The sequence below is a fragment of the Corythoichthys intestinalis genome, chromosome 9 (genome assembly GCF_030265065.1).
Source record: "Corythoichthys intestinalis isolate RoL2023-P3 chromosome 9, ASM3026506v1, whole genome shotgun sequence".
In the NCBI taxonomy this organism is placed as follows: Eukaryota; Metazoa; Chordata; class Actinopteri; order Syngnathiformes; family Syngnathidae; genus Corythoichthys; species Corythoichthys intestinalis.
The window spans coordinates 22,009,200-22,035,239 of NC_080403.1; the positions used below are offsets into that span (position 1 = coordinate 22,009,200).

The 26,040-nt window shown below is 39.0% G+C and overlaps 1 protein-coding gene across 1 annotated transcript in view; it reads right to left on the reverse strand.

Moving 5' to 3' along the window:
- Positions 1 to 19,006, reverse strand: part of snta1 (syntrophin, alpha 1) — an 83,188-nt gene extending 64,182 nt beyond the window's left edge. The window contains exon 1 of the mRNA XM_057845588.1: positions 18,545 to 19,006. Coding sequence (XP_057701571.1) covers positions 18,545 to 18,833 — 289 coding nt within the window. The 5' untranslated portion in view covers positions 18,834 to 19,006. The remainder of the gene's footprint in view (positions 1 to 18,544) is intronic.
- Positions 19,007 to 26,040: the final 7,034 nt, after the last annotated feature.

Sequence of the window (26,040 nt, forward strand, 5' to 3'; positions counted from 1 at the left end):
CGATACCCATATTTTTAGACCAGTAAAAATAATTCAAGAAATAGTGTAACCAGTAAATGACGAATCATATTTTTTGTATTGAAGTAGCCTTGTTGGCACCTCCCCAAGAAATGCTCCGTTTCCAAACTCTACACCATACTCTGTTCCTATTAGAGATGGGGTCCGATCACGTCATTTTCAAAGTATCGGAATCGGCAAAAAAAATATCGGCCATGCCTTTTTTTAATATATCTATATTTTAATTAAATCGTTTTCTAATTGTATTTAACGTTACAGACATAATATGTTACACTCATCCTGAGTCTTTAGTTTAGGTTTAACGTAGGGTTATCATAAATATCCCGAAAACGGCGGCATTTAATTAATTGATAAATGAGTCACTTTAAAGTATTTAAAGCTATTAATATTTGCGCTGTACGACCCTTTCCCTTGTTGTCGCACTCAATCTGTTGTGACGCCATTTTCCCTTCAAAGAGAGATAAAATTCAGCATTGATTGAGTAGAGTGAACCTTGGCAGCCTTTGACACTTGCCACGTTTACATGGAGCCAAATATTCCAATTACAATCGGAATATTTGTTCAAACCGAATAAATGTGTTCCATATAAACACCTCATTCGGAATGATCAGGCCCAAACCGAATGGAATTTCATTACGATTCACAGGGGTGGAATATTCCTTTTCCCAAACCGATTAGAAGTAAAATTATACCATGTAAACAGGGAAGCGGAATGGTGTCTGGTTGCGTTCTTTCTGCACATGCTCCGTACTGACGTGGTGACGTCACTTTGTGACGTAAGCAACGTCACTTGCAACATGGCTTCCAAAAGCACAGCGCACCTAATTGGAGTCCGGCGGAAAGATTGTATTTAATTCAAACTTTAAAAGAATTGAATATAATTGCTCGCTTAGACGGGCGTAAAACGAGGAACAGTGAACTATTTAAAAAAGTTCACAAGAGGTTACACGAAGCCGGAATAGACCGGAGCGTTGACCAGATTAGAAACCGGTGGAAAACCGCCTACTACAAGGCAAAAGAGCAAAACAGCAGAAGCGGATACGACCCCACAAACACAACAAGTGGGTTAAAGTTAAAACAGCAGCACTCCGACGATCGATCTCCATGTTTTGCAACGTGACGCTTTGTTTTGATTCATCTGCGCATGTCAGACGGCAGTTGTCAAACGTCCTTTCGGAATAAAGGCAGTCACATGTAAACGCTGGATCGGAATAGATGAAGTGACATGTAACCAGCTGATCTGACATTTCCATTCGGAATGATTTGAATCGGAATGAATTAGTGTTGTATCGGTAGCGAACGATTCGTTCTTTTTGAACGAATTGTTTGGGTGAACGAGACCGAACTAATCACCATCTGCACTGATTCGTTCTATGAAGTTGGTGCTTGTTCGCTGCGTGGGAGGGCGTTGAGCAAGCGGCAGCGTCTTCTGACATCGCACACAACCAATCAGACGCCAGCCTCATCGCAGGAAGGGGAGGGAGTGGAAACAGAATCAGGGCGTCTGTCACTCACTTCCACGTGTGGCCAATAAGCAGCTAGCGTGCAGGCAGGGGGGGCAAGACTGAGTTTTGTCACTTCCCGTTCAGTGATTCGGTCCTCCGGTTCCTGACCTAGCTTGCTGCTAACTTGACTTTCCAGTAATGACTATGCGGTGAACGAATTAAAAAATGAAAGGAAAGGACTTTGTCACATATTTGTTAACGTATAGCCTATCAAATGCTGCTCAAACAGACAAAAACACCACACAAATCTAGCGAGCATGGTTTAGTGTACTACTTTTCTCAACAGACTCGGGACTATCTATGACGACATACTATCAAAATTACAGTAATTTAAAACACTGGTAGCAACGAGGCAAGCAAAAACTGAGCTGCGGTCGCGTGACAACAGTGAAGGGGGCAGAGAACTGTCACTATATGGAGGCTTCATGGCAGCGATATTTACCTAATATGTGCACAGAAAAAAAGAATATTTAGTATGATCACCATAATACTGATTTGCAATGAAACTGTATATACATGTCAATTTTTTCCCGAGTGTTTTATTTTTTTTCGTGTCAGAGTGTGTCGGGTGTTGGTTGGTTTGACAAATTATGTCAATCCGTCCATCATGTGCTACTCAAGCGCCCAAAAACAACGCACATGGACACGGGAGATGTCGCAATATGTCTACCTTTTTCTTAACAGACTAATGAGAGTAGATAGGCGACATCGTAAAGAGCAAACAATTATTTCTCGTCAGCATTTGACGATCTGAGATGCGGGGACGACAGGGGAGCTGACCGGATTATTTTATTTATTAATACCAGTGCAAAAATTCAATACGATAACCATAATGCGGATTTGCAATGAAATTGTATATACATGAATTTTTTTTTTCCGGGTGTATTTTTTTATCTTTATTTTTTTCGTGTCAGAGCGTGCCGGGTGTTGGTTGGTTTGACAAATTATGTCAATCCGTCCATCATGTGCTACTCAAGCGCCCATAAACAACGCACGCGGACACGGGAGATGTCGCAATATGTCTACATTTTTCTCAACAGACTAATGAGAGTAGAAAGGCGACATTGTAAAGAGCAAACAATTATTTCTCGTCAGCATTTGACGATCTTGTCATGTACGAGACGGAGGACCCAGTTGCGTATCGCAGACGCAGGATTTTATTGATGTTGACAGGCAAGGGAAAACTATCAGGTCAAGCGATAATGGCAAGTTGACATGCAGACCTATGTTTAATCGATGACGACCTGACACTGGATGTTGTCTGCTCGAGGCTTATATAGTGTTCTCAGTTATTCTTTATGACATAATAAAGGACTTTGTGATGCATGAGTGTGAAGCGACATAAGAAAGGACTTTGTGATGCATGAGTGTGAAGCGCCATGATGAAACATTACTAGCTGAAATATTACACATGCAAGAAGATGAAACATTAATGGCAGAAACATTAATACGTGACAGATCTGAGATGCGGGGACGACAGGGGAGCTGACCGGATTATTTTATTTATTAATACCAGTGCAAAAATTCAATACGATCATCTTAATACTGATGTGCAATTAAACTGTCAAATATCAAAATGTAGTATTGTTTTTATTTCAGAGCAGCACATTTGACAACTAGCTGTTTACACTTATAGTTTTAACAATAGTGACCAAAAATAATAGTGATGAACATAAAAACAAAAATACAACAGAGCGAGAGGTAAATATGATGTGTTGGTCATTCCATATTTAGAAATTAAACTTTCGATTTATTTTTATTTTCGTGACAGCAAGCATGCTGCGTTGGCTGGTAGCAGCAGCATTTTATATGTGATCAAGAACATGCTAAAGAAAGTCCGTGCGCCCCCGACCCCAAACCCCCCACGAAAGGAAAATGTTTAATCGTGTCCTAAATCGAAATGCAATCACGAGCCATGACTTTGAGCCCATAGAACTAGGACAGACGCAGAAGTTCTTCCTCGCTTTTGCAGCAGCGGGAGGGAGACGAGGCTGTGAAAGCAGAATGATATTGCCTGTCACTCATTTCTGAAACTACGACGAGCGGCCAATGAGGAGCCTGTGTGCAAGAGAGACGGAGGGACCAAGAAATGTCACTTCCCGTTCAGTTATACTGCGAAGCGGTCTTTGGTGATTCGTTCGGCAACGTCACTTCCCGTTCACTAACCGAACGATTCATTTGGGCGGGGAGGGAGGTGAGGGGGGCGAACGATTCATTGTACTCAACGTACCAGAATGGATACGTTTACTCAAGTGAACGACAGGTCCCGTCACAAGCATGAATACAAGTCTGCATATTAACGTTATCAATGTCTCTCATTTAGTTCAAACATTGTAGTCTCTCTCCCTATGATTAGATGTGTCATAGGAAGCAATGTGGGGATGCTAGGTGGCAATTAATCTTTATCTTTACACTATAACTTATTTCCCAATGCACAGATGGTATATCCATTGTTAGCATGACTCACAGTCATGGTTTTACTTCCCATCATGGTTCCACTTTCCCATCATGCCTTGGGGCATGCTGCAGTATCTGAACTGAAAGCTCAACAAATACACTAGATGGCAGTATTTTGTCACAATACACAAAGTCCCAAGTCTTTCTATCCGTGGATCCCTCTCACAGAAAGAATGTTAATAATGTAAATGCCATCTTGAGGATTTATTGTCATAATAAACAAATACAGTACTTATGTACTGTATGTTGAAGGTATATATTCGTCCGAGTTTTATTCATTTTTTTCTTAATGCATTGCCAAAATGTATATGATCGGGAAAAATTATCGGGAATGATCGGAATTGAATCGGGAGCCAAAAAAAGCAATCGGATCGGGAAATATCGGGATCGGCAGATACTCAAACTAAAACGATCGGGATCGGATCGGGAGCAAAAAAAACATGATCGGAACAACCCTAGTTACTATCTTCGAAGAAGCAGAAGCAGGCCCACTCAGCAGACACGTTTGCCTTGTGTTCTGATTGAAAGAAACCGAAAAGCACGATGGTACTGAATCACACGCAACTACACAATGTGATCTGATCTTGTGATCAAATCCGGTACTGTTCGCCACTCCAAAAATTGCTATATCGGTGGACATACAGAGTACCATATCGCAATGTCGCATCCCAATTCAGGACTGGTTTATTTGGTCAATTTTTGCTTCAGTTTTCCGATGTTGACAGTGGAAATATTCCACTTTTAATTCCCGAGGTTCAGAGGCAAGGCTTCATTAGCTAGCTACAGCTAAGTATCTAAGCTATAAGGGATTCAAAGAAAGTTGGTTAGTCAAACAAATCAATTTAGAATTTTAGGAGTGTCATAATTCTAAGCAGATGAACAGGATTCACCATTAGATTATGTACATATTTCGAAGAGGTTTAAGCAGAGACCAGGCCACAATTGAATCAGGATGCACTTTGCTGCAACTTAAGTTTTGCTTAAAGGATTAGCAGGTTCAGAGTCTTGGTTTAGGAGTCCATCCCACCTGACATGTTAGATGTTCAAATTCTGCAGAAATTCTGCAGAAACCCAGAACATTGAACAACTCACCACTCATACTCCTCTCCATACCACTCATCACTTGATTCTGAGTTCATGTTGGTGTGCTACCAGTTCAACAAACACTACTAAAATCATACAGTTTATACAGTATACTGCAAACCCTCGTTTTTTGCGGTTAATGGGGACCAGAACCTGCTGCGATAAGTGAAAAACCGCAAAGTAGCACCCAAAAAAAATTATTTTCGTGTGTGTGTGTTCAATATATTTATTCAGATTTAGCATTGGAAAGATATACATATAAGACATATTTTTTTCCCACCTTTTTTCCCCCCAAAGTATAATTAAAAAAAAAAATGTATATATTTTAATAAATGCTTTTTTCTTTGAAGCGCTTCACATGTAATAATTATGATACGTTTTAAACATGTTACTGTCCCACCGAATTATTTTTAAACAAGAATAAAGTAGTAGTAGAAATATACTTGACTTTATTGAGTGCTTCCCTGAGAGAGTCTACTCAAATCCGCTTGAAGCTGCTCACTTACACACAATGAGTTGCCACAGCAACTGTTTCACAAGTTAGACGATGATTGATGCATGCGACGCTTCAGAGGTTTGTGACGCTGGCAAGATAAAACGCATTCATCTGTCAATCATCATTAACTTTAATAAACAACTCCAGTGCACATGCACTGCCTGCCTGACAAACAAAAAGCAAGGAGAGGGAGGGTGCGAGAGGAAGACTGTGCGATGGGCTTGGGACAGCTCATCTGTATTTTTTTTTTAACTGAAAAAAAATCCATGATGGACTGTGGGTGCAAAGTTTGAAGCGCGAAGTAGCAAGGGATCACTGTATGCTCAATGTTGATTTTCATAATGATGCAAAGTAGGCCTGAATGATATTGGAAAAAAACAATATTGCGATTTTTGGGGGGGTTGCGATGTATTGCGATATTAAAATTAGAATAATTTTTACCGGATAACTTGAATAGCTCTGTTTGGGATATGCCTGAACAATATTAGAAAAAAAAAAATTAACGTTGCGTTATGTAATGCCAAGGCAATCTACTTACTTTTTGCACTGGTTTCACCTCTTTTTTCTGAAGGTGTGGCAGCACAAAATGTAGGCGCAGCCACATTTTTCATTGCAGCACCTAATCGCCCTACTTTTAATCACTCTCCATAACATTTAATATAATTCCTTCATTCACTCATCTTCTAAACCGCTTATCCTCACGATGGTCGCGATTTTGCTAGAGTTTATCACAGCTAACTCCAGGCAGAAGGCACGGTACACCCTGAACAGGTTGCCAGCCAGTCGCAGGGCACATCAAAACACACAACCATTCACGCATACACTCACACCTGTGGACATTTTGGAGTGTTCAATCAGCATACCATTCCCGGTTTTTTGGGATGGCCGTAATTGCACCCACGATCCCAGGACTGTAAGGTAGACGTGTTACCCACTGTCCCACCGTGCCGCCTTTATATTGTGAATTATTTTAATACAAGAATAATGTAGAAAAATGCTTGTCTTTATTAAATGCTTCATTGAGTGAGTCCACTCAAGTTCACTCATGCTTTGACACGCTGCCGAGAACAGCCTCTTACTTACACAATGAATGAGTTGGAACGGCACACTTCAAACTGGGCTGCAAGTTTAACGATGATTAACACATTTGAGCCTTTGATCGTACAGCTACCAAGGCTTCTCTGGCCAGATCAAAGCTACAGACCTGTCAATCATCGATAACATTAAGTACTCCTTAGAAGGAGGGAGGGTGAGAGACTGTGGCTCTCTACGAGCAAAAAGCAGAAAAACGTAAATAAATTTTTTGAATACCGATCCTTTTCACCCAATTTTGATCCTCTGAAAAATGGCGCGATCGGCCCAATTTCAGATCACTTGATCGGATCGGGGACATCCATAATTTATATAATTCCATTTAATCCAGCATTGCTGTATATAAAAGGGATCCAGATCTGCACACTTGCTGCGTTTGTGAAGTAAAACAAAAGTTTACATGTTAAAAAAAAATACAATTGCACATCCTGCGATGTGACTATCACGCATGCGCACACATTGCGATGCCGATGTTCAAACGATATATTGTGATATACTGTATATAGTAAGTCTCTTACTTGGTTTCTATACAAAAAACAGATCCCATCATTGAGTATGAAAAATAAATGACAAAGATTCAATTAAAATTTTTAAAGAAGGCCTAGAGTGACAAGAATTCATTCCAGCTATGGAGTGTCTAAAGACCAGGAACTTTCCTATCTGCTTAAATTAGATACAGCAGAGCGAAGGTTGACTGCCTCCACGCTTTCTAAAAGCCAGGGTGGGCTCCCTAAAATTAACACAGGCGGTCCACTCCCTGATACATAGCTTTCATCTCTGACCAATGACAAATGCTGGCTGCTCCTCTCAGCTGTTCACTCACTGTGGCGTCAACAGGCCAACATCCAGACTTTCATCGTTTTTTTTTTTTTTTTTTTTTTGGCTTTCTGTTGTCTCCCACCCGTTCCTTATCTCTGCCTTCCAAGCAAGCTGTGTGTGTCGAAACAACATCCAAACAGTAGGGTGCTGGCAATCATTTTGTTTCAAAATGCCTTGTTTACAGAGATGGACACTACAGTTTTGCTATTAAATCTTCGGTTGTTGTCAAGGTGTGGAGCTAAAATAAACGCATTACTATCAGTTCTAATGAGGAGCAACATCGCACAACATGTAAAACTGCCTATGCCAAACTTGAAAAAAAAGAACAAGCACTTTTAGCACAGTCTGTAATAGCTGCCTTTTCTCGGGTCGCATAGATTAAGTCAACCCGGCAATTTGCCTGCCCTCCGAAGTATCGGGGCCATGACAGAGGCATCTGAAATACGACACCCCAGTCTTAAGTTTCCTGCTCTGTGACTCAAGTTGTTGACGTAATGCATCTAATTACTGGTCGATTTCCCACTTTCTCAGATGGTATCAGTGCCATAACTGAGGTTCCTGTGTCCAAAAGGAAAGTCAAGAAGTTTTACGTAAATTAACATGGGAAGTTAAACTTAGGAGTTCGGAATTTTGGAAACATTTAAAATTCGAAATTTTCCAAAGAGAACTCAGACTAAAATAATATCTGTTTAAGTTCCCAATACGAGTCAAAAATCACATTTTAAAAGAGCTACATTAGTCCTGTTGATTGCAATACATTTCCCGGACAATTCCCAACTTGGTAGAATCCGAGAATTTGAAATCATGGCATTCATCCTACATTGTAGAGCTGCGGCTATCAAATATTTTAGTAGTCGATTAATCGATGGACTAGTTAGTTTGAATAATCGAGTAATCGGATAAGGAACATGAAAAATTAAAATACCTGGGCTGAGCCTCAAACAGTATAATTTTTTTCCCAAATCTGGATCTGTGTAAAACAAATGAACAATTGGCTAACTTACGTAGAAAAAGTTTAAATTCTGAAGTTTTTTTTTTACAATGCTCTTACCAAATGCTTCAGACACACATTCCCACAAAAAACTAAAATATGCCTAACTAGATATACCTATAAACTAAATTATGAATGCATGAAAAAACATTAGCTCAAACAAAAACTTAGCTTACGTTGGTCTTAACAGGGAGCAGTTGGATTCAGCCATGTGAAAAGAGGCGGACCAGAGGGCAGTGTATCCACCCTAATCAATAAAAATGCAAACACTTTCAAAATAAACCATTACAATGCCACTTTAATTAAACGAATACTCGAAGCAACAAAATTTAATTCAAATATTTTTTTCTAATCGAATACTCGAGTTAATCGATTAATCCTTGCAGCACTACATTGCCAAATCTTCTATTTATTAAGATACCCTCACGTTTATGTGGGATGCATTGTAGGGAAACGTAATAGCATTTTAAAAGTCAGCCTGGCATCCAGTCCACTTTGAGACATTTGTTTGCATTTAGAAAAATCCAAGTACAGCATGATTTCTATTCACTTTATTTACAAAACTGCCCAACCAACTGTCCTCCCTACTGAGATGCCAGCTGAGATCATGTAAACAGCATTGCAAAAGCCTTTCAAACAGCCGCCACGCTGTTGTGAGTACACATCGCGCTTACGTAAGCCTGATATGGTAGATATGGAGAGGTGGCTGTCTTGTCTCATAGTAGTAACCAATCTATATTCAGTTCTTGACCAACTTTGATGTAATGCTCTTACTTCTTATCAAGCCATATACAGTGTTTTTCGGACTATAAAGCGCACAGGATTATATAGTACACAATCAATGATCACATTCATTTTCATACACACAGATTTTAAGTGTGCCTTAATGTCAGAAAAGTACTGTACGGCAGTGACTTTATATCTACAGACCAGGGGTTCCCAAACGATTCCACATCGGGCCGCTGTGGGTGCTGGATTTCTTTCCAACAAAACAGGACGACACATGTGTACCAATCTGGTGTTTTAACATGTGTAATCAGTTGATTGTAGTCAGGTGCTGCTTATTTTAGCAGACACCTCATTGGTTAAACGGTCCATGCTCGATCGGTAGGAACAAAAACCAGGACCCACAGGGGTCCTTGAGGACCGGTTTGGGAACCACTGCTACAGACCATGCAAATATCTCAGGTCTGATGTACAGCATGAATCAGAAGTGTTTTATCACTCCTTTTTCGTCCCGCTTCCAGAGCAAAATTCCGGTTCCATCCCAGTCCCGGGCCCGAGTCAAAAATTAAATCCCATTCTATTCCACTCCGAAAGAATGACTATCTATCCCCAGGGCCGGCCCAGGCCATTCGGGGGCCCTAAGCAAAATAATGCAAAGGGGCCCATATTTTTGGCCCACCATTTCGTCACAGTGTACTGTGAAACTCATACATGTAATCCAAGCCATACATCCATATTTTGTATATTAATCAGATTTTGTTGCACTGCGTGCTTTAAACTTCTCACCCCAGTTCTTACAGTATAGTGCCAAACCTTTTTCTAAAAGAGGAATGAAAGAAGTTAAGGAAGAACTTTGATTTTTTTTAGGCTTGTAATCAAGTGTCAAAACTCACAAAAGTCAAATAAAGCAAACTGTAGTAAACAAAATAGAATATAAATTAAGCAATTGCCAGATTGGGGGCCCCCTAGTTGCCAGGGGCCCTAAGCAGCTGCATAGTCTGCGTATAGGCTGGGCCGGCCCTGTCCATCCCATCCCGCTCCCAGTCAAAATTATTCCCACTACCGTTTTTTTTTTTTTTTTTATAAACTTACACTTGAGTTGGTCTTTAGGAAAGTCAGTGGATTGATCTTTTTAGAATACAGTGTTTTATGCCATTAAAAATCAAATTGACACCATGAACAGTTATCTAAAATTGTAAAATGAGGAATATATTGTATGTTGCCATAATAAAATAAAATAGTACTTAATTAGTGCCGCGCATTTTCTTAAACCATACGTATGAAGTAGTGGCACCATCACGTTCCACTCTCATGAAATTTTCCAACAAATGGGACTCTCCAACAAGTTGCTTCAGTTCCACCGATATTGTCTGTGAGTCCAGCCCACTCTTGCGCTAGTAGCCAGAAGTCGATGCGTTGGGATGTTGGAGTGTAGTTCTTTTGACATGCCAACACAAGTCCAGATTGTGTTGGCCCATGAAAATAAAGATGCACGATACTATCGGTTACTAGAGGTGTGCAAAATTTCCGATTCTTAGATTATTTGCGATTCGGCCGTGGAAGATTCGAGAACGATTCACAAACATCCAAATTCCGATTATTGAAATATGCCAAGTAAAATGGAAGTACAACACACTCAGCGCGCCGCGCGCTCTTCGGGACGGAACGGAGCGGGAGTAGCTAAACATCATGCTTCTCATTAACCGGCCCCTCGGGTAATGCCAACGCTCAACTCACGGCTCTAGCTCAACTCATGCCACGAGATAAAAAAACACAACAACATACCTGACTGCTGCCGAAAAGCTGCTACATGTACAGCTACATAATGTTACGGTAGATATCATTTATATAGGACTAGATGCAATATAGACTCGGTAGCGGTAGCAGCTGCAAAAAGCTAGATGCGGCGTTAGTAAACGGCCGCCATCTTAAAGCAGTAAACTTCCCTGCAAGGCTGTTGTAGCGAACCTTCCAAGCAAACCTAATTAACTTTTTATCTAAAATACTCCTAAATCGGTAAAATATTGACTTGAATATATCTTTAAAATAGTTTTAAAACTTTCACATGTCAAAAGTAGACAAAAGGGAAATTATGGAATAACGGGAGCAATATTAACAACTTTAACGGTTGATTCACAACATTAAATTAATTGAATGTAGTTTAAAGCTGCTAATACAGAATGGGGACTGGAGTTTTTTTATTTAATGTTATTTTTGTATATTTGTTTACTGCTATATTTTAACTTGATACTGAAATAGTAGTTTGGTTTAGCCTGAGAATATTTTTGAACAATTTTGGAACTAATGTACAAAACTTCAAAAAAAAAAAAAAAAGGAGGGGAGTGCATCAATAATCGTTTTATAATCGAATCGGAGCCTCTGAATCGTAATCGTAATCGAATCGTTAGGTGCCCAAAGATTCCCAGCTCTATCGGTTACCAATAATTATCGCCCGATAATGGCAATTATGATGTCACACTGATGATCTAGATTTCTTAGAAATTGAACCAATAGTGCAATCCATTAATTATATACTTGATTTCGCCTCCAAATGTGCGCAATCGACGCAGTTTTGTCCAATTGTGGGCTGACGCCTCATCACCCTTCTGAAGGCATTTTTGTGCAGTTCAATATTTACTTTGTAAGTATTATTAATATTAATTAGTTAATATACATTATTTGGATGTTGGAATTTACTACTTTTTCCCATTTTATGCGGAAAAAGTAGCAATAAATTCTATTTTAGCAGAGTAACATTTGCTCTTGTTTATAGACAAGTTCCCGAGCTACTTCCACTTTACTTCCGCATTTCTGCTCGTGACTTCCATTTTACACTTTCTCCAACCAAAACAACAGTGGAGCTGGAGTGGCATTACTCATCAAAATGCCTCAAAAAAAATAATTTGGAAATGCTGCATCCATCTGCCATCATCACAACATGGAAGGACAACATGAAAGAAATGGTGAAGAATCGCCACAACTAGACATGTGCCGGTCACCAGTTTCACGGTTTACCGTGGTGTGAAAACGTTGCGGTTTCAAAACCACTAAAATTTTCCGTCATACCTTAGTACGGTATTCGCTATTTTTCATGTGCCAAAATGCAGCCGAAGTGGCTTGGTGCGGCAGCGCTCACCCTTCCCCTGTTTGTTGCCGTGAGTATCAGTGACGCTATTCTGCTAAACAGCCAGCAAACCCAAAAACAAACCCTCCAAACACAAGGCGTACTTTTCTTCAATTTATTGAGCTCTCAAATCATGGTGAAATATACAAATGAATACATTTAAAACGTTATACAATTGTATTTTTCCACATGTGAGTAGGTTCAACAGGATAGCAGTAGCACCATGAAAAAGGTCGCCAAAAACAAAACATACATTTTCCTTTCAAATTCAATAAACAAACTAACTAAAACTTACAAAGACGAATGTTAGCCTAGGCTAAGCTGGGAGAGCAGCTTCGTCGACGTTTTATGTCTCACAGCCGCTGAGTGAGAAACAAGCTTGAATGAAGGGGGGGAGGAAAAAAAAAAAAGTATCGCGTCAAAGATCGCTAATTGCGAAAGGAGGTCTCACTCACTTTTTGTTTTAGATGAAACCTTTCCTCAACAATATTTACATTTTAACTAACTTATACATTTTTAACTAACTTATTAACTTATGAATTCTTTGTTCTTTTTGACACAAAGGCATGACATCATGTAGAAGAGTTGACACAGTGGCTGAAAATGGCGAAACTTCAGCTTCTCCCCCTCAAAAAAAGTCATACAGTATATATTTTTAATTTTATTTAGAAGTGTTTTTACTTTTTTATAGCAATTATTTTGTTCTTGCTCTAATATTGAGCAACTTGAGCTGTGGCTGTGGGTATAGTCTAGGTTCTATTTATTTTAATTTTATATAAAATATTATTTTTTGTTAATTTATTTATTTTCACATTAATTTATTTTCACATTATATTCATGTTCCAATTTGCAAATATGTTCTGAAAAAAAAACCTGTTCAATGGAAAAAAGTTTTTTTTTCTTTTTTTTTTAATAAAAAACCCATACATCTCAAAATTTAGGAGCTATAATTTAGGGCTGTCAAACGATTAAAATTTTTAATCGAGTTAATTACAGCGTAAAAATTAATTAATCGTAATTAATCGCAATTAATCGCAATTCAAACCATCTATAAAATATGCCATATTTTTCTGTAAATTATTGTTGGAATGGAAAGATAAGACAAGATGGATAAATACATTCAACATACGGTACATAAGGACTGTATTTTTTTATTATAACAATAAATCAACAAGATGGCATTAACATTATGAACATTCTGTTAAAGTGATCCATGGATAGAAAGACTTGTAGTTCTTAAAAGATGAATATTAGTACAAGTGATAGAAATGTTATATTAAAACGCCTCTTAATGTTTTCGTTTTAATAAAATTTGTAAAATTTTCAGTCAAAAAATAAACTAGTAGCCCTATTCTGTCCTCAATGTGTGTGAGTACACAAATTGACAGATAGCGAACATAAGTTCCAAAAAGAAATCAGACGGTGTGGCAAAGTTGCATGGGCTTTACTGAAGTCATCTCTTTTTGACAGGAGATCGTTTGCTGTATTTTTGTAAAACTGAAAATAACAAGGCAATGTGTCAATAACTTGCATAAATCACAAAATAACATAAAATGTACACACACGTGTCCATTTGAGCAGTAGTACTAGCCAATTAGCTCACAAGCATCTAACAATGTAACTGCATTTCACCATATATGTGAACAAATTCAAATACACATCATCAATAACTATCTAATGCTCATGAATATAAACAAAGGAGGAATATAACTCACAAGCGATGCATGTATTACACACAAACAGTGTGATGGGGCTATGAGAATTGCCACTGAATACTGGATGCGGACGTTAGCTGGTCTGAAGAGCACTGTCTATTAGTGTAAGTTCACGTCGACATATAATCACGTCAGAAAAGCGCGCCGAAACCCAAATAATCAGCTGCACTGAATCGCCAGCAGAGGGCGACATTACGCCATATAACATATGCAAGTTACACCCAAGCGCCAACAGAGGGCGGAAAAACTCCATAAAACACAATTAACAAGTTGGCCTTTCACTGTACTGACATTTAAATCTGTCTGAGCGGGCCTAGTGCGTTAATTGCGTCAAATATTTTAACGTGATTAATTTAAAAAATTAATTAACGCCCGTTAACGTGATAATTTTGACAGCCCTACTATAATTGCAATATCGTGATACCGTGAAACCGCGGTATTTTTGCTCACGGTTATCATACCGTCAAAATCTCATACCGGCACATGCCTAGCCACAACCAAAATAGTTTTGTATTTTATTGATTTCACAACAATGAATGGAAACGCTACCAGGGACCTGAAAAGCCCCGAAGCATCCAGTTGAATGTGTCCTAATACATGAATATGGGAATTTTGTGTTAATGAAAGCAGAGGTGGAACCAAGTCAGTGCCATCACAAAACAATAACAGGTACAATTATGTTCAATTTGACTACAATTCTTTGTTGTGTCACAGCTGAGACATCATTAGCTTCAACGACAAATATTGGAAAACAAACACTCATCTACTACAAGTCATACACGGGCTTTTTACCCTAAATGCATAAATTCAATTGTTACATATTTTTTGTTCGTTTGTTCACAAGTGGAAAACGCTGTTAGGCAAGGGAAGACAACTTGATGTGCCTCACAACAACACTTATGTTAATGGACACATATTGACACGATGTGCGTTCTACCTTGATGATGGAAGGCTCGATTTATGCTCCACCTTCGTTAATATTTTTCTAATAATTTTATAAATTGTGATTTATTGACCTGTTTCGCAAATAACACAAGAAATGGAACCATGTTGTCCAAAAGTTTTATTGCGGTCAGTCTCTGCAATGAAAAAGAATAGGCTACTATTTGTGTTTATGTGTACGTACATATCAGGAAACTTTTCTACAATTTGAAATTGCTTTAATAGAATAATCGCCTTGACATTATCGGCTGGAAGAAGGAGAAAATTATCGGAATCGGTTGAAAAATGCATTGTCGTGCATCACTAAAAATAAAACTACAAAAATTGATGCTTCGGTCCTCTAGTTTGTTTAACACAGGTGAAAAATAATCAGATTTATGTGTTTTCGATTCCCCCCGTTCCCATTGATTAATATTTCCGTACCATCCCATTGACGGGATTAATAACATTTGACTCCCAGCCCACAGGATTCCCACGGCAATCCCGTGACCCGCGGATATCCCGTGGTCCGTGGGATTTCCCTAAATAATTCATGCTCTCCTCTGATGTGAAAAAATTATTGAATAACGGTTGATTTATCACAAAGCTTCTTTTTAGTCAAAGAACACAACTAAAACTGAATTGTCAGACACTATAACTCAGGGTATTCCAAACCTTTTTCTCCGAATGCCACTTTCAGAAAAATCAAAGGCTGCAAGGGCCAACTTGAAATCCTTCCGCTTTTTTTTTTTTTTTTTTTTTTGTTACACAGCGGACTCGAATCAGCTTAAGAAGATCAGGTTTTTAAAATGATCAAAATGCCTGGCAACCACAAAAGATTCAACAAAATCGCAACAATTTTTTATTTACATAAAAGTTTATTGTTGTAAAACAAAATACTGAAATTCTACTGTTTCCTACATTGATTTCAACATGTTATTGGGTTTTGAGCCCCAGAGCTCATGGAGAGGCACTGTTTAAGTCACTAGCTCCATCTAGTGTTAAAGTTGAGAATGACAACAGAATGCAGTCTGAATTTAAGCTTCTTGTGCAGGCCATATTCAAAGATACTGTGGTACCTCAAAATATGAAGCAGAGTACAAGGTCTTTCCAGGACCTTTTTTGTAAGTCAAAATGGTCGTATGTCGAGCAGGATTTTCCCATAAGAATATTATAATTCCATTAATTTGTTCCACAGCCCGAAAACCTACACTAAATCCTTAATAAATGCTGCTGGTACGATTGCAAATAGCAATTACACATAGCAAAACAAATAAATCATGAATAAAAATCGAAACAATAATATGATAATGGTAATAAAAATACATCTAATAATATATACTATATATGTGTATGCTGTATATAATAACGAATCAGGTTCTAATGTGGCGGACGTGTTTTGCGCGGTGTACCTGAATGCACCACGTGGCTAACTGACCGTCAAGACATTCTACGGCTGTATTGTCGAGCCAGTTCACATATACCAAAACAAATACAGTACATTATGAATAATATTGGAATAATAATAGTAATAATAATAATAATACCTGCAATATGTAATAAATCTGTTTCTAATGTGGCAAATGTTTTTGCGGGGTTTACCTGAACGCATCGTGGCTGACTTGACAGAATGAGCCTTTTTACTTTCACTTTGTTTACTTGCTGCGGGGGACACTAGGCGTTTTGTGTTGCACAAGTTGATGGCGAAGATGGCGATTTCTTTGGCAATGTTAGCACAATAATAATTGTTGCCTTAACTTATAAGACAGGCGAACGGACGACGACCGCAGAGATCATAGAGCGTCTATGGCTGTATTGTTGACCCATAACACGGATGCGTACCCCACGCTCATATTTTTCTATCATTTCCATTAGGAGTGGGAACCTCTTGGTACCTCACGATACGATATGATTTGTGATACAAAGCTCACCATAACGATGATCTGATGATATGGCAATACAACGATTATCGATACCTTGGTCAGGAAATCATTCTAGTATTTTCTACAACTAATAAACAGAAAAACAAGTTTCTGCTGTGAATTGGAATGAGTTTATCACTAGTAAATCCATTTGAACTGGGAGGGTGGCAGCGAATCATTCGCTGCCATCCCTCCCACTTAAAACGGATTGAACGTCTATGGCCGTCAGTGGCAGCCAATGCCAGGCAATGAGGTAATTTTGGGCCATTTAAGGTCATTTACCTGTTGATTTTCAGTTATTTCCTGTTGATTTTGGGGTATTGTATGGGTCACTTCCTGTTTATTTTGAGTTACAGAATAGGACGTGACCTCGGAATCACCCAAATGAATAGGCAGTGACTCAAACTCAACAGGAAATGACCTGTAAATGCCCTGAAATGAACAGCAAGTGACCTGTGTATGCCCCGAAAATCGGACCGAATGACTGTGAATGCTCTGGTTTTGAATGAACAAATGTTCCCATTCTAAATGGATTGGGCGTCGAGCACCATCAATGGCAGCCTTAGAGTTACTGAGACACTATGATGGTGGAAGATTTTGGTATCAACTTGATGGTTCTGTTTTTTTTTTTTTTGTTTTGTTTTGTTTTTAAAAACATTGACAACTATTTCATACGATATCAATTACTACGGTGTAATATCTCGTTTCTTGACAGGAGCATATCGATAACCTTTTGGGATACAAAGTATCATGATATATTACCATTTCGATATTTTGTCACACCCCTAATTTCCATCTTCATTTCAATGGCAAGCTTCAGCTTTTTCCTTTTTTCACCACCTGCACAAACCTTCTTGGAGCCTATATTGATTTCTCTCACAAGAAAATCTGTTGTGCGTCCGTCTTGCGGGAAAACAAAAAAACTGCGGCGCTGTCACAAATCGGCGTATTTCGACAGTCAAATTTTACGTGTGATGTCGAAAAGATCGTGTGTCGAAGCGATGGTATGTCGAGGTACCACTGTATTTTCATATGCTGTAGGCCAATAAAACTAGGCCCGCAGGCCTGAGTTTGGACATCCCTGCTATTGATGGATGGAGGGTAAAGGTTAAAAAATATTTTCAATTTAAATATATTTCTTAATTTGAACATTAAACGTAAAATAGCGTTGGAAAGAAAAAGTAACATTTAAAACATTTTACTAAACTTTCTTGGTAAACTCCCTTGTGCTTTGAGTGTTTGTTTGTTTGGTTAGTTGATTGTTTTGCTTGTACGAATTAACATACTGTATTTTCAAATAAAAAGGGTTTTTGGAACCCCCAAATGTGGCAAGGCGACAAAAAACGTCGAAAAATGTCCATGTTTTACTACGTAGGCAAAAAGATAACAAGTACGACGTTCCAACTAGTCACTAATCGGGGCTCCCCGCAGAGGTAAATAAAGCATGGCGGCTGTCAACTTTTAGGCCACACAACAAGTTACATAAACATTGAAAAACGTGTTGAAAACAAGTTGCTTACTTAAAAAACGCTATCAAGTCGCAATCAAGCTATCAAAACGCAGTCAAGTTTTCCCACAGTCGCTGACAAAAGTTGAGCTCATCTCGCGTCGCTTGAATGACGCTGCCAGTTGCACACGTTCGTTTGGCTCCATTATGAAAAAAAAAGTTGCTCACCTTTAATACTAATGCCGAGTCCTCCAACATCTTGTTTGGTGACTCGCACCGTGCGCTTCACGTTGGTGATGGTCTCCGGAACGGGACACGAGCTGAGATTGGGGGGGTCTCCGTTAATCGCCCCCGCGGAATTCGGATTAGTTTTGGCCGCCTCGTCTGCGCCCTCGCCGGGGTTGACCGTCAGCGTGTCCTCGGTGAGTGTGGCCAGCACCCGAGTCCAGCGGTCCACGGTCACCCGGAGCTCCAGCAGTCCCGTTTTCTGCGCCTTCATCGCGGCGGCCATGTTCATCGCATTCCTGGAATAACTCTAGACGGGGCTGGCGGTCCTGTGGAGAGATATGGAGGGCTAGGGTAGGGGGCACCGCGTACACACATACACGCGCATGCATGCTCACACAACTCCCTCGTGCACAGTTGCACGCCCTCGCAGCGTGTTGTCCTGCAAGAGGTTTATCCGCGAGTCGCAAGAATCAAAGTTAATTGAGAGTGACCGACTGTAATACAGCCTAGTTCGAATTAAGTGCTTGTGTTGTGTAAAAGCAAAGTGCAAGTCACTTAGAAGTGTGGCATCCCAAATGCCAATGTAGAAACACATTTTGGATCAGCACCAAGATACACACACAGCGCCTGTTGTTACAGAATGTTTCCATTGTGGCTTTAGATGAGTGTTTCCCAAACTTTATGGAGCCGAGGCATGTTTTGCAATAGTAAAAAACTTTACATTACACCAGCAAACAAAAATGTAAAGCAGTCAACACCCACGCCATGCAGTAAAGGGTCCTATTGTACTATAATTCTTTGTAGAAGAACCAAAATGGAAATAAAGGACTTACTTTATCTAGATTACTGATGTCAAATTCAAGGCCCAGGGGCAGATCTGGCCCGCCACATGAAAATGTTTGGCCCGTGAAAGCAAATTTAGTGCATCCAATTCATGTTTCTTAAAATAATAAAATTGACTCTTTTTGGTCACTTTTTTAAAAAAGTTGAGATATTCCTTTTTATTGGTTTTTTTTTTTTTTTTTTTTTTTTTTTCCATCACGGCTGACATAAAAATACTTATTAAATAGTTGTTAAACATTAGGTTTGTACTTGCTTCTGATTTTAAAACCATGTATCACGTTGTTGTGTGTTTGTATTAATATTAGGCCTTTATATACAGTGGTATGAAAATGTATCTGAACCTTTTGGAATTTCTCACATATCTGCATAAAATCACCATCGAATATGATCTGATCTTTGTCAAAATCACACAGATGATAAAACCCTGTCTACATTAACTAAAACCACCCAAACATTTATACGTAGGTTTCCATATTAATGAGGATAGTATGCAAACAATGACAGAAGTGGAAAAATAAGTACCGTATTGGCCCGAATATAAGACGGTGTTTTTTGCATTGAAATAACACTGAAAAAGAGGGGGTCGTCTTATATTATACCCATTCACGATGCTAGATGGCGCCAGATATCATTGAAGCGATGTTCTGTCATGACAGATCTCAGCTACTCTCCCCATTCATGACGCTAGATGGCGCCAGATATCATTGGAGCGATGTTCTGTCATGACAAATCTCAGCTACTCTTTTTAGTTTAACCAGTTTGCATTATTTTATTGCAATGTTTTTCCTTATTCAGATTTGTTTCAAGACTACAGTTACAGTTAGACTTCACTTTGATGGTTAATGCAGTTATTGCAATTTTGTTGTTTTATCACAATAGATTGGTTTATTTACATTTCAAAAACCAGAAGCCATTCATTTACGAATGTGATTGCACTTTAGTTTACATATTTAAATGTTCAGATATTAAGATTTGAACGAGGCAAAATAACATGCTTTTTCATTGTTCATATATATTATTCATATATTGTTATAATCATTTGTTTCGGATGTAGTGTAATTATTTTCTGTATAAAAATTAATTTGGTGTTCAAAAAGTCTTTTTTCAAACTTGAGCCTTAAAAAAGAGGGGGTGGTCTTATAATCAGGGCCGTCTTATATTTGGGCCAATACGGTAAGTGAACCATCACATTTAATATTTTGTGACCCCCCCCCCCCCCCCCCCCCAGACGCTTCCTGTAGCTGCTGATCAGTCTGGCTCACAGATCAGGACTAATCTTGCCCATTCTTCTCTACAAAACATCTGTAGTTCAGTCCGATTCCTTGGATATCTGGCATGAATCGCTGTCTTTAGGTCATGCCACAGCATCTTATTAGGGTTCAAGTCTGGACTTTGACTTGGCCACCCCAGAACGTGTATTTTGTTCTCCTGAAACCATTCTGAATTTGATTTACATCTGTGTTTTGGATCATTGTTTTGTTGCAGCATCCATTCTCTTTTTAGCTTCAACTGTCTGACAGACAGCCTCAGCTTTTCCTCCAAAACATTAGTGACGGGATCTGTCGTTCACTTGAGTAAACGAATCCATTCCGGATCGTTCAGTAAAAAGATTCGTTCAAACGAATCGTTCAACGAATCGTTCGCCCCCCTCATCTCCCTCCCCGCCCAAATGAATCGTTCGGTTAGTGAACGGGAAGTGACGTTGCCGAACGAATCACCAAAGACCGCTTCGCAGTATAACTGAACGGGAAGTGACATTGCTTGGTCCCTCCCTCTCTTCCACATTGACCACTCGTCGTAGTTTCAGAAATGAGTGACAGGCGATATCATTCTGCTTTCACAGACAGCCTCGTCTCCCTCCCGCTGCTGCAAAAGCGAGGGAGAACTTCCGCGTCGTCTGTCCTAGTTCTATGGGCTCAAAGTCATGGCTCGTGCTTGCATTTCGACTGAGGACACGGTTAAACATTTTCCTTTTGTGGGGGGAGCGGGGGGTTGGGGTCGGGGGCGCACGGACTTTCTTTAGCATGTTCTTGATCACATTTACAATGCTGCTTGCTACCAGCCAACGCAGCATGCTTGCTGTCACGAAAATAAAAATAAATTGAAAGTTTAATTTCTAAATATGGAACGACCAACACATCATATTTACATCTCGCTCTGTTGTATTTTTGTTTTTATGCTCATCACTATTATTTTTAGTCACTATTGTTAAAACTATAAGTGTAAATAGCTAGTTGTCGAATGTGCTGCTCTGAAATAAAGACAATACTACATTTTGATATTTGCCAGTTTAATTGCCAATCAGTATTAAGATGATCGTATTGAATTTTTGCACTGGTATTAATAAATAAAATAATCCTGTCAACTCCCCTGTCGTCCCCGCATCTCAGCTCGTCAAATGCTGACGAGAAATGATTGCTTGCTCTTTACGATGTCGCCTTTCTACCCTCATTAGTCTGTTAAGAAAAATGTAGACATATTGCGACATCTCCCGTGTTCGCGTGCGTTGTTTTGGGGCGCTTGAGTAGCGCATGATCAGGACGGATTGACATAATTTGTCAAACCAACCGACACGCTCTGACACGAAAAAAAAAAAATAAAACACTCGGAAAAATTGACATGTATATACAGTTTCATTGCAAATCAGTATTATGGTGATCGTATTGAATTTTTGCACTGGTATTAATAAATAAAATAATCCGGTCAACTCCCCTGTCGTCCCCGCACCTCAGATCGTCAAATGCCGACGAGAAAATTGTTTGCTCTTTACGATATCGCCTTTCTACTCTCATTAGTCTGATAAGAAAAATGTAGACATATTGCAACATCTCCCGTGTCCATGTGCGTTGTTTTGGGGCGCTTGAGTAGCACATGATGGACGGATTGACATAATTTGTCAAACCAACCAACACCTGACACGAAAAAAAAAAATAAAACACTTGAAAAAATGGACATGTATATACCGTTTCATTGCAAATCAGTATTATGGTGATCATACTATATATTCTTTTTTTCTGTGCACATATGAGGTAAATATCGCTGCCATGAAGCCTCCATATAGTGACAGTTCTTTGCCCCCTTCATTGCCGTCACGCGACCGCAGCTCAGCTTTTGCTTGCCTCGTAGCTACCCGTGTTTTAAATTACTGTAAATTTGATAGTATGTCGTAATAGGTAGTCCCGAGTCTGTTGAGAAAAGTAGTACACTAAACCAGGGGTCCCCAACCTATTCCACTAAGGCACACTGTGGGTGCAGGATTTCATTCTTACCAAACAAGATGACAACACTTTTTCCCCAATCTGGTGTTTTACAAGTGCAATCAGTTGATTGCAGTCAGGTGTGGCTTGTTTTAGCAGAAGCCTCATTGGTTCAACTGTCTCTGCTGGATCGGCTGGAACAAAAACCAGGACCCACAGTGTGCCTTGAGGACTGGGTTGAAAACCCCTGCACTAAACCATGCTCGCTAGATTTGTGTGGTGTTTTTGTCTTTTTGAGCTGCATTTGATAGGCTCCACGTTAACAAATATGTGACAAAGTCCTTTCCTTTCATTTTTTGATTCGTTCACCGCATAGTCATTACTGGAAAGTCAAGTTAGCAGCAAGCTACGTCAGGAGCCGGAGGACCGAGTCACTGAACGGGAAGTGACAAAACTCAGTCTTGCCCCCCTGCCTGCACGCTGGCTGCTTATTGGCCACACGTGGAAGTGAGTGACATACGCCCTGATTCTGTTTCCGGTCCCTCCCCTGCCCGCGATGAGGCTGGCGTCTGATTGGTCGTGTGCGATGTCAGAAGACGCTGCCGCTTGCTCAACGCCCTCCCACGCAGTGAACAAGCACCAACTTCATAGAACGAATCAGTGCAGATGGTGATTAGTTCGGTCTCGTTCACCCAAACAATTCGTTCAAAAAGAACGAATCGTTCGCGACCGATACAACACTACAAAACATCCTAATAAACTTTTGAATTCATTCTTCCATTAATGATTGCAAGTTGTCCAGGCCCTGAGACAGCAAAACAGCCCCAAATCATGATGCTCCCTCCACTATGCTTCACGGTGGGGATGAGGTGTTGATGTTGGTGAGCTGTTCCATTTTTCCTCCACACATGACGTTGTGTGTTGCTCCCAAACAATTCAAGTTTGGTTTCATTACTCCACAAAATATTTTGCCAAAACTTTTGTGGAGTGTTCAAGTGCCTTTTTGCAAACATCAAACGAGCAACAATGTTTCTTTTAGACAGCAGTAGCTTCCTCCGTGGAGTCCTCCCATGAACACCATTCTTGACCATAGTTTTACATATAGTTGATGTGTGCACAGAGATATTGGACTGTGCCAGTGATATCTGTAAGTCTTTAGCAAACACTCTAGGGTTCCTTTTTACCTCTCTGAGTATTCTGCTCTGAACTCTTGGCGTCATCTTTAGTGGACGGCCACTCCTTGAGAGAGAAGCAGCAGTGCCAAACTCTCTCCATTTTCTAGACTGTCTGACTGTCGTTTGATGAGCATCCAGACTTTTAGAGATGGGTTTTGTATCCTTTCCCAGTCTTATACAAATCAACAATCCTTGATCGCAGGTCTTCAGACAGCTCTTTTGACCGAGCCATGATGCACATCAGACAATACTTCTCATGGAGACATTTCTTACCAGGTGTGTGTGTTTTATAGTGTGCAGAACAGCTTTAAACCACTCATCAGTGAATTGGGCAAACACCTGACTTAAAATGTTTGTTAAAAATTGGTTTCAATTGCTCTTTAAGGCAGCGGATTCACTTAAATCCCCCCGTCTGTCATTGTTTGCATGGTATCTTCATTAAAATATGAAAACTTATAAATGTTTGGGTGGTTTTAGTTCAAGCAGACACTGTATTTTCATCTGTGTGATTTTGACAAAAATCAGATCACATTTTATGGTGATTTTATGCAGAAATGTGAGAAATTCCAAAAGGTTCAGATACTTTTTCATACCACTGTAGAATAGAATAGAATAGAATAGAATAGAATAGAATAGAATAGAATAGAATAGAATAGAATAGAATAGAATAGAAAGCTTTTGTTTTCATTGTACAGAATAAGAGATCCAAAGCCTCGCCACAATGTGGACCACAGAAAAACGTACGCAAAAGTACAATAAAGCTGATGTAAAAACACTTATTAAATAGTTGTTAAACATCAGCTTTGTATTGCTTCTGATTTTAAAACCATGTATCAAGTTGTTGTGTATTTGTAATAATATGAGGCCTTTATATATTTTCATGGGTTTACAGTAATAATGATCCTTACAGGAAAACCATATAACAGTAACGTAGCCCACGACAAAAATTTGTTTTGGTTAATTGTTCGACTAGTTTGGCAGGACCAAATGCGGTTGCAAGATTTCAATTATGATTATACTAAAAAATGTAATTAAAATTAATATCTTATTGCATTTTTCTATAATTATATATATTTTTAGTGAATAAATATATACATTAATGAAATATCAATCAAAAACAAAGCTTACTGAATAAAAATAGAAATACACAGGTTATGGCCCCCAATAAAACTAAATCCCCCCGTTTTTAAATGAGTGTCCTATGAAATGTTAAAGGGGACAAATAGTGTATACAACTGTTGCATCTGTTTGTGTGGCAGCCAGTGTTGTATCTGTTTCACAGCAGGTGAACTAGCAGCAGAAGTTGGCACGCCCAATAGTTGTGGGTGGCCCGTGGAAAAACGTTTGTTAAAAAAATTTTGAACACTTGTTAAAAAATTCATAACATATTTACTTAGTTGACTCAACCAATTTTACTGTATATTTCTTGGTATAATAGAACATTGACCAACAGAATTAATTATCCCACTCAGTTTTTTAAACTTGACAACTAATATCCTGCTGACATCTGGTGGTTAAACTGGTATACTACATCCCAATAAGAACATTTGTTCACGTGTGGGAAGAGGGCAAAGAAGTAAGCAAGTGGACAGATGGATTAAATATTTATTCATTCATTTCCCATACCCATACCTGTCAACCAGAGGCCGTTGGCAATATTATGAATAGTCACTAACAAATTTGTGACTAATCTTACAACGTCGTACAGTATATAGCGTGCTATATGAAACAAAAACAAAACTCAATTTTTATAATAATATGAATTTGTCGGTAATATTGTAACATTTAACCTGGTGCGATCAAAGAACAATCAGTATCTTCAGCTACATCATGATTACTAAAATTTAACAGTGACTTTTGTTATAATTGTATGTAGCACTTTTGGCAATTTCTATCATGTCTTTTGATGGCTGCACTTCATGGCACTTCAGCTCGCAATTCAGTTTGACTTGAAGGTAGTGCGTTAGTGTGTCCAATTATAAATTAAAAAGGTCAATTGATAAAATTAACTCTACCGATGCAATCTTTGAGTCAGGGAACATTTCTTTTGCTAATTCTGAGAAGTGTTCAGCAATAGTTGCGGGCAAATTGTGTTCTTCAACAAATTGGCAGAATAAAATCTCCGCTTTCGTCACTTTTCATTCTGCAGACTTCATCTTTATGATCAGTGTTGTTAATCTTACTTTAAAAAAGTAATTAATTACAGTTACAAATTACTTCTCCCAAAATGTTATTGAGTTAGTAACTCAGTTACCTGAATGTAAGAGTAATTAGTTATTTG